This window comes from Acomys russatus, chromosome 5, assembly GCF_903995435.1.
Source record: "Acomys russatus chromosome 5, mAcoRus1.1, whole genome shotgun sequence".
Lineage (NCBI taxonomy): Eukaryota > Metazoa > Chordata > Mammalia > Rodentia > Muridae > Acomys > Acomys russatus.
The window spans coordinates 31,517,233-31,529,761 of NC_067141.1; the positions used below are offsets into that span (position 1 = coordinate 31,517,233).

The window sequence follows — 12,529 nt, forward strand, 5'->3', positions numbered from 1 at the left end:
AGGACTAGCAGGCTGAGTGCTCATTTGTTCATTGCCTCAAGTGGACACAAGTCCATTTCTTCCTGATACATGGTCTCAGGAATGTCCCCTAGAGATGGATGCCTCATAGCCCATCAAAGAGCCAAGCCCCCGCCCAAGCCCCAGGCTCCCCCAGCCAGTCTCTAGGTTGACTGGGCTTCCGTGGCATTCACCCACTGGCTTCAGGCCTGGAGGATCCAGTTTTAGTTTCCTGTGACTGAAAGATTGTAAATTGGACTAATTTGGGATGTGATAGGAAATTGAAATGAGGTCGGTGAGGAGACAGAGAAGACGGTGTGCACCCCTCCCCCAGCTGGCCTGCCCTACCCACATTGAGCTGTGGGCCTACCAAGGCTGGCCAGACCTTGGCCTGCCATGGAGAGAGCCCTGATTCCTAGCCCAAATCAGGCTAGGCGGCTGCCTGCCTAGAACCCCAGCTACAGCCACGTTTTGCTTTCTTCTCTCATTCTGTCCTTCTCTCTCTCTCTCTCTCTCTCTCTCTCTCTCTCTCTCTCTCTCTCCTCTCTCTCCCTTTCCCTCTCTTTCTCTGCCCACCCCACAGGGGCCACCTAACTATTGTCTTTTGGTTCCCAGAGTAGGTTCAGGGGGGAGCATGGCTGAGGTCTGGCTGCTGTGGTGAACGTGGCTTCCAAGGGCCCTGGGACCTCCTTCTACTACTCCTGGGAAATACTTTGTCATCCCATGGCCCTAGGGGTGGACCAACCCTCTCTGTAAAGGGCCAAGTGACATCTAGGAAATATTTAGGCATTGCAAGCCAAGCCACATCTTTCACACTGCTCAGCCCTGCCATTGTAGCGGAAAAGCAGCCTCAGATGGAAAGTAAACAAACGCCAGTGGCAGCGTTCCAGTAAAACTTTATTTATAAAAGCGGGCAGTGGGCCAGATTCAGCTTATAGGTCATAGTTCACCACATCCCGCTCCAGACAGCAGAGTTGGAAAGGAAGAAGAGGCTGGAGCCTCAGACCTGGAGAAAAGGGATTTGCTTGGAGGTGTTCAACACAGGGTCTGGCACTTGAGTGATAGCTTGCCCCAGTCCTGTTGTATGAGTTGCTAACCAGAGTTGATCTCTGGTCAGAGCACAAAACAGGCAAGAACACAAAAGCTTAAGGGAAAACACAAACTCCTGCCCCCCAGGCCCAGGCATGGGAGCAGTTAGTGGTACAGACCTGATCTCAGCTCTGAAGAAGGCCACTAAAGGCCTTCTTAGCCTTCTGCCTACAGCCAAGCAACTAGGGCCCAAAGAGGTATAAAACCTCATGTAAAGTTGCCCAGTTAATAGTGGCAGAGATGGGCTGGAGAGATGGCTCAGTGGCTAAGAGCATAGTCTGCTCTTTCAAAGGTCCTGAGTTCAATTCCCAGCAGCGTGGCTCACAGCCATCTATAATGTGATCTGGTGCCCTCTCCTGGCCTGCAGGTAGACATGCAGGCAGAATACTGTATACATAATAAATAAATAGATAGATAAATCTTTAAAAAGAGCTTTGAACCCAGGTCTCTCTGGCTCTACATCACCTCTCACCAGTCAGGACCTGCTTTCCTGGCTATCCTTCCCCTGTTTAGAGATGCTGGTGGGACAGTGCACAGGCAACTGCCTGTACGTAAGAAGTGGGATAGCTCACTCTCAAAATTAGAGTGAAGTCAGAACAGTGCTTCCTAGAATTCCCCACTCTTGTCTGCTCTTTCTTTGGTCCGCACATCTGAGTGGGACTGGTTCCCTAAGTACCAGGGCAGGATCTTCTAGTAGGAAGTTAGAGACCTGCCCCAGAACTGAACCCCAAGACTGCTCTGGCCATGGGGCAGGCTTTTGTGTGTGAATCTGCCTTCTCTTCCCCTCCCCTCCAACAAAGGATGAGGAACGGCTGCCCTGCCTCCTCAGCCATTACTAGGCCAACCCTGTGCTGGCCTGGATTTCTTTTCTGTCTCCAAAGGACAGTAGTAGCTAGAACACAGAGGCAGATGTTCCTAGTGTCCCCTAGTGACATGGCAAGGAGGTGGCAGCAGCTCCCTGCCCCTCCCATTCCAACATGACAGGCAGTCATAGGGCCCTGGGGACCTGCCTTCACCACGCAGCTGCCGCAGCTCCTGCGGCCCACTCAGACCAGCAGAGAGGTCGGCCCAGACAGAGGTACTGGGGAACCAGCAAGCTAAGTCCAGAGGTGGGTGGGTGGGGCCAGCCTGGGGACCTCAGGGTGGGTGAGGTGGTGGCAGCGACTGCAGCAGTGACAACTCCGATGGAGGCCTGGCGAGGTCCAGCCGAGCGTGCCCTGCACTGGGGCCTCCCAGCCCTGGCCCTCGGCTTCTTTCTCTTCCACTGTGATCCCTTCACCTGCTTCTCCTTTCTCTCCTCTCCTCCACCTGCCCCAAGTTTCGAGGACTCCACCCTGTCCACGGCCACTACCCTTGAGTCTATCCCCAGCTCCGCGGGAGAGCCGAAATGCCAGCGACCCCGCACACTGATGCGGCAGCAGAGCCTGCAGCAGCCGCTGAGCCAGAACCAGCGGGGCCGGCAGCCCAGCCAGCCCACCACCAGCCAGAGCCTGGGCCAGCTGCAGGCCCATGCGGCCTCGGCACCGGGCTCCAACCCCCGGGCCTATGGTCGGGGTCAGGCTCGGCAGGGCACTTCAGCCGGCTCCAAGTACCGGGCAGCTGGGGGCCGCAGCCGCTCCAACCCAGGCAGCTGGGACCACGTGGTGGGGCAGATTCGAAACCGAGGCTTGGACATGAAATCCTTCCTGTAAGTCCTCCCCTTGACAGGGGCAGCTCCCCACCTTCCCCACCCAGCTTCTTTCCCCACAAGTCTCCTTGGGAGCCGTAGGAGCAGAACACTTTCGTTCCTCCATGTCCTCAACAGTGTGTCTGGCAGGTTTAAGGGGTCCTCTTCCCCAGCCTTTTGTGACTTATATCCAGAGCCCCACTATGAAAGTCTTTGTATCAGAGCCCCTAGACCTCTGAGAAGCCTAGAACGCCCTCACTGCCCCTGAGGCTTGAGAAGAGAAGCTCCCCTTCCCAAGTTTAATGAGAATACAAAGTGCTCTGGAGGTCCCTGAGATCTACCCCTCCCCCATTAATGCCCAGCGGCTCCTGTCAATGTGCCAGCCTTGCCTCACTCTGTCCTTCCCTCCTCCTCTCCCCAACCCATCCCTGTCACTAAATCTCCAGAGCTCTGCCATCCTCCCTCCCATATCCCTCCTCTGTAACTGGACTCTGCTGACCTTTCTGCCCCAAGCATTCTCCCTCGTTTCCCCGTCCATCTATGCCTGACCTCAGCCCTATCATAATGACCCCTTCCCCGATGAGGACAAACCTGAGCCACACCTGCAGAGCTGCCAAGTATGGTATTTCTCTTAAGGACCCAGCCTGGAGAAGCAACACCAAGGTCAAAAGCCATTGACCTTAACTGCTCCCCTGGCACTTGGCTGACCACCCCCACCCTCACAGGGATAGTCACTCTAGGAGCTGAGATATGGGCCTATGTGCCTTGGTCCAGCCACGAGGGCATCATAACCACCACACAAGTGTTCCCTGTCCTCGCACGTAGGGCAGCACCATAAGTCTGGGAGGAAGTGGAGAAGCCCAGGGCCAAAGTGGAGCTCACTGGAAAGATACAGGGCTTCCAGAAAGCAAGCAAGTTTCTCAAAGCACATAGAGAGCCCAGCCAGAGCTTCCGGCTCAGACACCAGCCATGCTTCAGAAAGACCCTCCCACAGAACCAGCTACCCACACCTGGTTACAAGAGGCCTGTGCTGTGGCCTACCAGCCATTCTGCCCAAGGCTGCCCCTGGGAAATCGAGGAAGCCTGTCCAACTGCCTCTGGGGAAGGCAGTCAAGTGCTGGCACCAGAGAAGATGCCCAGAAGGCCTCCTGTCTTGGCAGTGGATTGTTCTGGAATGGGTGCTATTGGCCATGGAGTAGGAGGTCAAAGGAACTGGTTCTGTTATAGCAGGAACTGAAGTGAGGGTCAGCTGGGTCCCACCTGACCGTAGGCTGGAGTACGCCCACCCTCTTTCTGTTCTTCCTGCATTGCTTAGGCCAGGGTCCGTGCCTAAGCCCCACCCCCACCCCCCAGCAGCAGGAGAAGCCCAGATACCAACTCTTCCTAAGCAACCAGAATCCTGATGGGCATGACTTAAATGCCAGCATCCTGGGGCATGACTCGGATGCCAGCATCACATGCCCACGCTCCTGCCCCCACAGCAGCTCTCTCGCCCTCTTACCTGCTGGCCACCTCCAGGCTCAGCGCATCTTCTATTTATCCCTCACAGGAAGGGGTTGTGTGCTCAGTCTGTAAAGGCCAGATACTTTAGGCTTCGCAGAACACATTCAGTCTCTACCGCATGAGGTTTTCCTTTTCCCCCTTAGTATTTTCAGACTTCAGAACCCATTTCTAGCTACGTACAGTACAGAACCATTGACAGGTTGAGGTCGGTCTTGCTGAGGCCCCAGAATCCGCTTGAGAGGGCCATACAGGCCTTGCAGGAACTTGCCCTCCCCTGGCACGAAGAGTGCGTCCTTCCTACTTGATAGGTATAACCTCATCCAAGCAGACCAGCTTGTCTCACCCACGTCCAGCTCTGCCCCTCGTCCTTGCCCTCGTGGCCTGCGAAGCTGCAGAGAATGACAGTCTGGGTATTTATGCAGAGGAACAGCTCGGTTTTCAAAGAAGACCAAAAGCAGTATCTGAAAAATGCATTAACTGGGGGAAAAAAAAACACACGTGTTTTCACTGAGTTCGCTTTCCCCCAGCTCAACTAGCTCTGAACAGCCAAATGGAATTTTACCGACTTAGACATTAGCGATAGGCAGGAGCAAAAGAAGCCAGGATCCAGCCTGAGGGAAGGGGAGAGCTGAGCCCCAAAAGTTTGATGCCAGCACAAGTGTCAGCTTGGTGGGGCTGTGGCCAAGACAAAGACTCAGAAGAAGAAGGATACCTCCATGCTTAGCTTCTGCCCCTCACTGAGACCCCCGTGGCACCTCCCATTTTCTACAACTCTTATGTCCTTGTCCCTCACTCCAGATGCTATGATCGCCCTGATTTCCTGTTTTGACAGTCTCTCTAGGGAATAATCACAGAAGCTCTTGCTTTCCATCAGTGGCTGAAGTGATAGATTCCTGACCTAAGATCCACCCCCTTCTGGAACATTCTGTCAGCCTCACTGTCTTTCCCTTGGCCTCTTTTGAGGCATGTTTGCATGCCTGCCCTCTCTGAGAACCCTTCTTCAACTCTTTGTTCTGATGGGCTCTACAGACACTCTCTTGAGCTCTATGAAGCCCCTGCAAACTCATAGACTGCCAGCCTTGCAGTAGAGCAGCCACCAGAATTTGCATTTCCTTCCAGGAAGTGCCGTTGACACCAGCCAAGGCCCACACAAGTGCCCAGTGGTTCTCTGAGGAGGTCTCCACACATGTGTGGCCTCCAACCCCATGCTGCCACCTACGCACCCTCTCCAAATCACTCTCATCCTTTTGGTACCTGCCCACCATTCTGCCTTGGCCAACCTCCCTCAGAGCAGCATCTCACTGCAGGCACAGGCTCCCTGCAGTCCTGCCAAAGCTTCTCCAGACCTTGCCAAGCTCCTGTACTTTCTCTCCACCTTTGTTTCCTGATGCCTTCTGAACTGCTTCTCTGAGGAAAGGCCTCCACTGGACAGGTCCTGGAGGTCTCTGAATCTCTGGGAAGGTGGACAAGACAGAGGTCCTGCTATGCCTGGGATCCCAGAAGGGACAGAATTGGAGTTTTCCTATGATGGGTTGTACATCTGGAAGCCTGGAAGAAGCTGCTTAGCTGGCTTCAAGGACATCTGGTTGACCATGACCCAGAGCTCTATGAAGGGCATCCCTGATCTCAGCGTACAATGCCCATTGGATATCAGATTTTTCTAAAGCACTTCTCCTGTGTCCAGAACCTCCGTGCCCAAGCCCTGTACATGATATTGAGAGAGTTTCTTCCCTTCTCCCAGGGAACAGATAATTGGAGTGACTTAAGCTGGGAATGCCATGTCCTAGGGCCTCTGCTCCACTCTCCAGCCTGTGTGTTCCCTGGGGACTATCCCAGATACCTAAGTCCTCTCCTCAGGCTTGTGCCTAGCCCCTTTCCCGTGTTACCCCGGAGACACCAACTCTTGGCTCCGCTCTCCTTCCCCTCGGTTCTCCAACTATTTACAGTTCTGAAGATTGATTTCTTTTCTCCAGGGCCAGTTTCTTACGCTTTTTCTCTTCTCTCTCTTTGTTTCTGTCTCTCTCCTCCCCTCACCCCTGCCCCTGTTCATGGGGCCACCTCCTTTCACTCCCTCCCCGGCTGGTGGGCTGCCCATCCTGGGCAGGGAAGGCCGGATGGTGGTGCTATCCCTGGTATTAGGGCTTTCGGAACAGGATGACTTTGCCAATATCCCTGACCTGCAAAACCCAGGAACCCAGCAGAACCAGAGCGCTCAGGGGGACAAGAGGTACGAGCACGGGCGAGGCCTGCGGCGGCGGTGGCAGCAGCAGCAGAGAAGGAGGCATGGAGAGGCCACCTGCCTCAGCCGGCCCCCGACTGCTGGACGAGGTGGTGGTGTCTTCAGCAAATGCTGGAGTGGAAGGAGAAGCCCTCCAGCCGGTGTTCTGTCCCATGACCACTCGAGTGGTGTCCCATGGGTCTATGAAGGGACCATCCTGGGACCATTCTGGATCAAGCCTGCTCCCCAGCATGCTTGTCCTGGCCTGGAGCAAGCCCATCTCCCTGCTTGCCTCCCTCTGCCGCCCCCCTCCATCTTTCATCTCCCCCCTCCCCCGCCCTTCCCAACCTAGAAATCCCTGTTTCTCTGGTGGTTGGTGAGTGAGGGGAGATGTTGGGGGAATGGCAAAGCCTGTTCTTCCTCATCCCCACCATCTCAACCTCCCCCTGGCCTGCAGGACCTGTTGTGCCACTCAGCCATGGAAGAGGAGCCCCTGGTGGGAAGAGGGTCTGGGTGAGGAACCATGGGAGAGGCCTGGTAACCAGAAGGAACCAGAGGGGTGGACCCTGAGCACAGCCTCCAGGAATGGGATATGAGGCCACGTGTTCTGCCAGGCTCCCTGTCCCCATTGCCTTCCTCAGGGCCCCATAACGGCCAACAGGAGCCAGGTGGCTGGATCTGCTAGCCTTCGCCGCCTGAAATTCAGGGAAGGAGCTCCTGCTGTCCCCTTTGCTGAGGAGTGGCTGGTCACTGCTCATAGGCCCCCGTGTTGAGGGATGGATGGGTACCGTTCATAGGTAAAGGCAGGGTTGAAGGATGTAGAGCTTATTAGCGCTCCCAAAAGTGGAGCCTTCACCCTCTTGTTCCCTTGACCTGACCTTAGGCTGGGCTCACATCTACTTGTGCTCAGTTCTGCTGCTCATGAAGCTAAAGACAGGGTGTGTGGGCCTGCACTGGTTTAGCTAGAGCCTCATTCCGTGACCTCAGACAAGTCAGAGACCCTGTCTAGGCTAGTGCCTCAGCTTCTGTCAAATGAAGCATTGAGCAGGGTGACCTCTGAGGAACACACAACGCTTCTAATGAGGAAATGGGCCCTAGGGCTGGGACACTTGTCAGATCCTGTGAGCTGGGCAGAGATCAGGTTTAGACTGGTAACCCTGATGCTCATTAGAGCCCTTTAGGGACAGGAAGGCACTGCCCCAGGCTGCTGCTAGGGGCTTGTAGCTTAGAAGAGATAGACTGTAGCTGACAGCTGTCTGGCTATCTCACAGTGGCTTCTGGAGACCAGCCCTCTCTTTCCTTCCCACCCTGAATCCATGTTGCATGTCTGGGGGGTGGGGGGGGGGCGGGTCACAAGTCCCTACAGAGTAGGAGGGGAGAATGAGAACTGTTCCTTCACTTGGTGGCACAGCTGCTGTCAGTCCCTGTGCCCCATGTATGTGAAGAAGGGGTTGGGGAAGTAGCAGAGCCTGCCACACACACACACCCCAACCCACCTGGGTCTGACAGAAGCCACAGGGTCTCAAAGATGGGCTCTAAGTAGGTCAGAGGGCCAGGAGGAGAGGGTAGGGCCAGGGACAAGAGGATTCAAGGGGGACTGGAACCCTCTGGAAACCTGCTAAGAACCTAAGCCCTTTGCCAGGGAGGGTTGGGTTTGGGGGGCGGGGGCTGGGAGGAAGGTGTGAAGCGTGAGGGAGCAGATGCAGGCTGGAAACAAGATTTCACATCACCCATGTGTTAATTAACCAGCTCCATTTTCACCCAACAGCCTATTTATACTTCCTTGCCACTCAGGTCTCCATATTTTAGTACACCCATCCCTTCTGATCATGACATCAACTTGTTCTCTGCCTGCCTGGGAAAGGTGGGTATGGAGGTGGAGGCCTTGGGCCCTCACCATCACCCGGCCCCACTTTCCAAGTGGACACATGCCATTCCCACCTTCTCATGCCCTCCTGTATTTGAAACTCATTTCTCACAGCACTTGGGTGTCTCCTAGTGGTGGGGTAAGCTGCGAGGGACTGCAGACTCAGCTGACTCCTCCCTAGTAGGTGTCCCTATCCCATAGCTTGGCATAGGTGCCCCCACCAAACTGTCACACTTTGGGAACCCACCCTTTTTGACTTTTGGGCCTTACAGCCACAGGCTGGCTCATCTGTCCCTTCTTCTTCTTCTAAGTATGCCCTCTCCACCCCAGCTGACCTCCTGACCAGGTGTCTTGCCTGCTGCTCAGCCCCCTTAGTCTGTCAAGCAACAGGCTCTTGAGAGATGGAAATCTGTGGGGGAGGAGAAGCCTCTCCAGGGTCCAGGTGAAGAGGACAGGAATCTAACAAGTTACAGGGCATGTGAGGGGCAGTCCGCCTCCAACCCACCCAACATTTCTTGGGTTCTTTTCCAGAATCCCCCCAAGTCCTGGGCCTCAGCAGATAGCTCAAGGTACTCCTAAGTGTGGGAGTGGGGTGGGGGAGTGGAGGCCTCCACCCTTGCTGTGTCTGTCCCACCCATTCCCCCACACCAGCCACTGCGTGCTCACAGCCATCCTTCAAAGCATTTCACCTTTGCTCCTCCTTGGGATCCAAATGGTTTCCACCGTGGCCCCACCCCCAAGTGGGGGTCAGAGCGGACCAGGCCACCCCCCATTGCTGCTCGCCTCCTCCGAAGCCACCATGTTTCTTCCGCCTCTGTGTGTCCCCCGCCTCCTCTCTGCCTCTCCTGTCGGCCGCCACGCTCCTCCTTGTCCCCTTGTCCACCCAGCAGCCTTCTCCACACGTCTGACTAACCTTTCTTAGCCTCTCCCCCCCCCCCCTCTGTCTATCTCGGTTTCTCTCTCTCCTTCCTCCATCTGCTCCTCACAGGGGTGTCCCTGGCCCAGTGACCAGCCCCTCAGCCTCTCCCTCTGCCTATCCCTATGCCTGTCTCTCTGTCCTGTGACCTCCGACAGCTTCAGGGGTGCTGACCATCTTTTCCCAGGCTGCTTTGCAGCTATGCTGATGCTGTGGTGTGGCCAAAATAACTCCGACTCTCTCATACCTTCAGCAGTCAATCTCACGCTCTCTCCTCTCCTGCTCTATTTTTAACCTGACTTTACCTCTCCAGCTATTTCAGTCTCCTCTTCCTTCCCGTGCCTGTCTGTGTGAGCACGTGTCCATGTGCGCGCGTGTGTGTGGTCGTGTGTGGGGGGCCTCGTGTACACCTGCCACTCTGTGCACTGGTGTGTCCTCACCTCTAGGGTGTCCAGGGAGAGGGCAGGCTGGTGGGTGGATGTGTCGTGCTGTGTTACGGAGCAAGGCCAGGGTCTCACGGCAGGTGTGTAGTGTACCTGATGACCTGCTGTCCCTGCCTTTCCTGCTTCTGTTTTGTTCCAATTCACAAGCACACTTTCGCATGGCTGGCTCTCCCCTTTGGGGATCTAAGTATGCCTCCAGCTGTGTGTGTTAACCACAAAGGTGCTGGCTGCCCTGCCCGTTGCCCGTGCTGTCTTCTCCCTGTTGCTCTAGGTATCTGTTGGGCTTGTGTGGATTTTTATGTGTGTGTATATGCGTCTGTGTGTGCACGCCCTGCTGTCGGATCCTGGTGTCTTCCCCCAGGGCCTGGCATATTCTGAGCATGTCTGTATCTGCCTGCTGTGGCCGCCCGTGTACTTCAAGCTGGTCTGTGCCAGGGGATGTGGCTTGTAGCCAGCCTGTGTGGCTCTGTGCTCTCAAAGCTGTTTTAATTTTAGCCTGCCCCAAGCCCTACGCCATCTCTTCCTCACTCCCTGTCCCCACCTCTTCCTCCTCATGAGACATTCCAGCCTGGTCCCTGGGCAGGGTCTTAGTTGCCCCTTCCTACGTCCCAGCTGAATGGAGCCTGGGCTCACGACCTGGCTGTTAAGCCAGAGATCCCGGCCCCGCTGGACGAGCATGGCATCAGGTGTGAACATGGTTGCCTGCTAGATGGTGACCTGCCTTTCTCTGACTCTGGGTAAGAGTCTTACCACATGTGGTGTGTGAGTGGGGAACCGGGTGGGGACTGGGGCACATGGACGATTGCCCTCGACAGCTATGAAAGCTGAATGGGCATGGTCTTGTTTTGGGTTTGTTTATTCCGTCTGTTCGGCTGGTTGGTTTTTGGGTTTTGTTTGTCTTTGTGCCGTGTTAGAAATAGAACCTAGGGTCTTGAGTGATGTTGGATAAGCAAGCGCTTTACCACTGAGCTACATCTTCAGCTGGTAAGAAGAGCTTGTATTTAATCATATCAAAACTTTAATGCTCAGGGCTGGGGTGATAGGTAGGTCAGAAGCCAGGCGTGGTGGCGCACGCCTTTAATCCCAGCACTCGGGAGGCAGAGGCAGGCGGATCGCTGTGAGTTCAAGGCCAGCCTGGTCTGCAAAGTGAGTCCAGGATGGCCAAGGCTACACAGAGAAACCCTGTCTCGAAAAACCAAAAATAAAATAAAATAAGATAGGTAGGTCAGTTGAAGACTTGCCACACAGGCACAAGGACCTGAGACCTTGGGAGGCTGTGTGAACAGAAAAGCTGTGCGTGGTGGCTTTGTAAACCCTATGCTGGGAGATGAAGTCAAACAGGTACTTGGGGCCCGCTGCCTAGCCAACCTTTGCAAGCCCCAGATCAGTGAGAGACCCTGTGTGAGACCCAGTGAGAGACAAGATAGCACCCGAGGAATGACAATCAAAGCCTACACGCACATGTACATACAAGCACACATATGGTGCTCTTTCACACTGGTCACACGGCATGCATAGGTTCCAAGCACATGTCTGGTACCACATGAGATGGCACAAGAACACTCCTGTCACAGCAGACACTGCCAGAAAGAGCCATGTGGACAGTGGTCCCAGCCTTCCCTTGGCTATAGGGTGAAGAACACCTTGGTTCTGATGAGGCTGAGCAAACACAGGTGGGGCTCTGAGAGAGAGGCTGTGGAGTGTTTGCCGAGGGTAATGACGTGGAAAGACACCTGGACAGGCTGCCTGGTGCCTCCCCGTTCCAGATTGGGTGGAGCAGGTTCTCTGAAGAGCAGGGTAGCTCAGAGAATAGCTGTGTAAGCCAGAGAGCTGAGGGGCTTTGGGGAGTAGCCAGAAGCATAAAGGCTCCCTTTAAACAGCCAGGACAGGGCAGCTCAGCCAATCACTTGGGGCTGAAGTTCAAGAAGGCTAAGTCCTGAGTGTGGTCTGCAGGGGGAACCAGGCTTTCTGTGAACAGAGCTTTCACTCCTGCTGGCCCACAGGAATGGGCAAGGGCTGATTTCTCAGAGAAGATCCTGTGGCCACCCAGGCCCATGGAGTCCCGCCCATCCCAACCCAAAGCCCAAGCTTATTGGCATTCCCTCCCTACCCCCTCCTCCAGGTTGCCTGCAGGAGGAAAGGCTGTAAATACAGCCCCAGTGCCCGGCCAGACACCCCACGATGAGTCTGACCGCAGAACGGAGGCCCATTCCTCTGTCTCGGACCTCGTCAACTCCCTCACCAGCGAGATGCTCATGGTGAGAAGGGTTGGGGATGGGCTGGTGGGGGTAGAGGGGTGGGGGGGGGGGTGGGGCGACCAGAAGTAGGCAACTCAGAGACTTAGTCCCAGCATGATGGCTGCTCAGTGTTTGGTGACTGAATGAGGCCTGTGCCACTGACCCCCACCCCTACCCCTGCCCAGCCGCTCTTTCATCAAAATGCCTCTCCGCGCCTTGGTTTCCTCCTTTGTCTTCCTTTGATCCTCTTTTGAACTGAGAAAAAGCCTAAGAGATCCCACTCATACAAGATGGTTTTATGTCAGGCTGTGGCCTTGAGGCAGGCGTCCCTTCCCTCAAATGCCATTCCGGAGCTCCCAGGGGTGACTGTCTCTTAGCCCATCACTCTCTGCTACTGACAGGCCTAGGGTGTTGACGAACGCTGAGGCTGCACCTCGCATGATGCCACCCCCTGGTGGCATCAGTGTAGCACAGCTACTTGTACTTCTCAGCCTCCCTCTGGGTTAATCCCCAGAGGGAGGCCTACCCCCTATCCCCCCACCCGCCCCCAGGCGCGGCAAGTTGGCAGACAAGTTAAGGATCTGGTGGGCCAG

The 12,529-nt window shown here is 55.4% G+C and overlaps 1 protein-coding gene across 6 annotated transcripts in view; it reads left to right on the top strand.

Annotated features, from left to right (window-relative positions):
* Nucleotides 1–12,529, top strand: part of Syt7 (synaptotagmin 7) — a 58,354-nt gene that overhangs the window by 34,062 nt on the left and 11,763 nt on the right. For 4 of the 6 annotated variants that reach the window (XM_051146119.1, XM_051146121.1, XM_051146120.1 and 1 more), the window contains 3 exons: nucleotides 2,405–2,773; nucleotides 6,360–6,482; nucleotides 11,822–11,957. In XM_051146119.1, coding sequence (XP_051002076.1) covers nucleotides 2,405–2,773; nucleotides 6,360–6,482; nucleotides 11,822–11,957 — 628 coding nt within the window. The remainder of the gene's footprint in view (nucleotides 1–2,404; nucleotides 2,774–6,359; nucleotides 6,483–11,821; nucleotides 11,958–12,529) is intronic. The other 2 variants (XM_051146123.1, XM_051146124.1) reach the window with 1 other exon arrangement.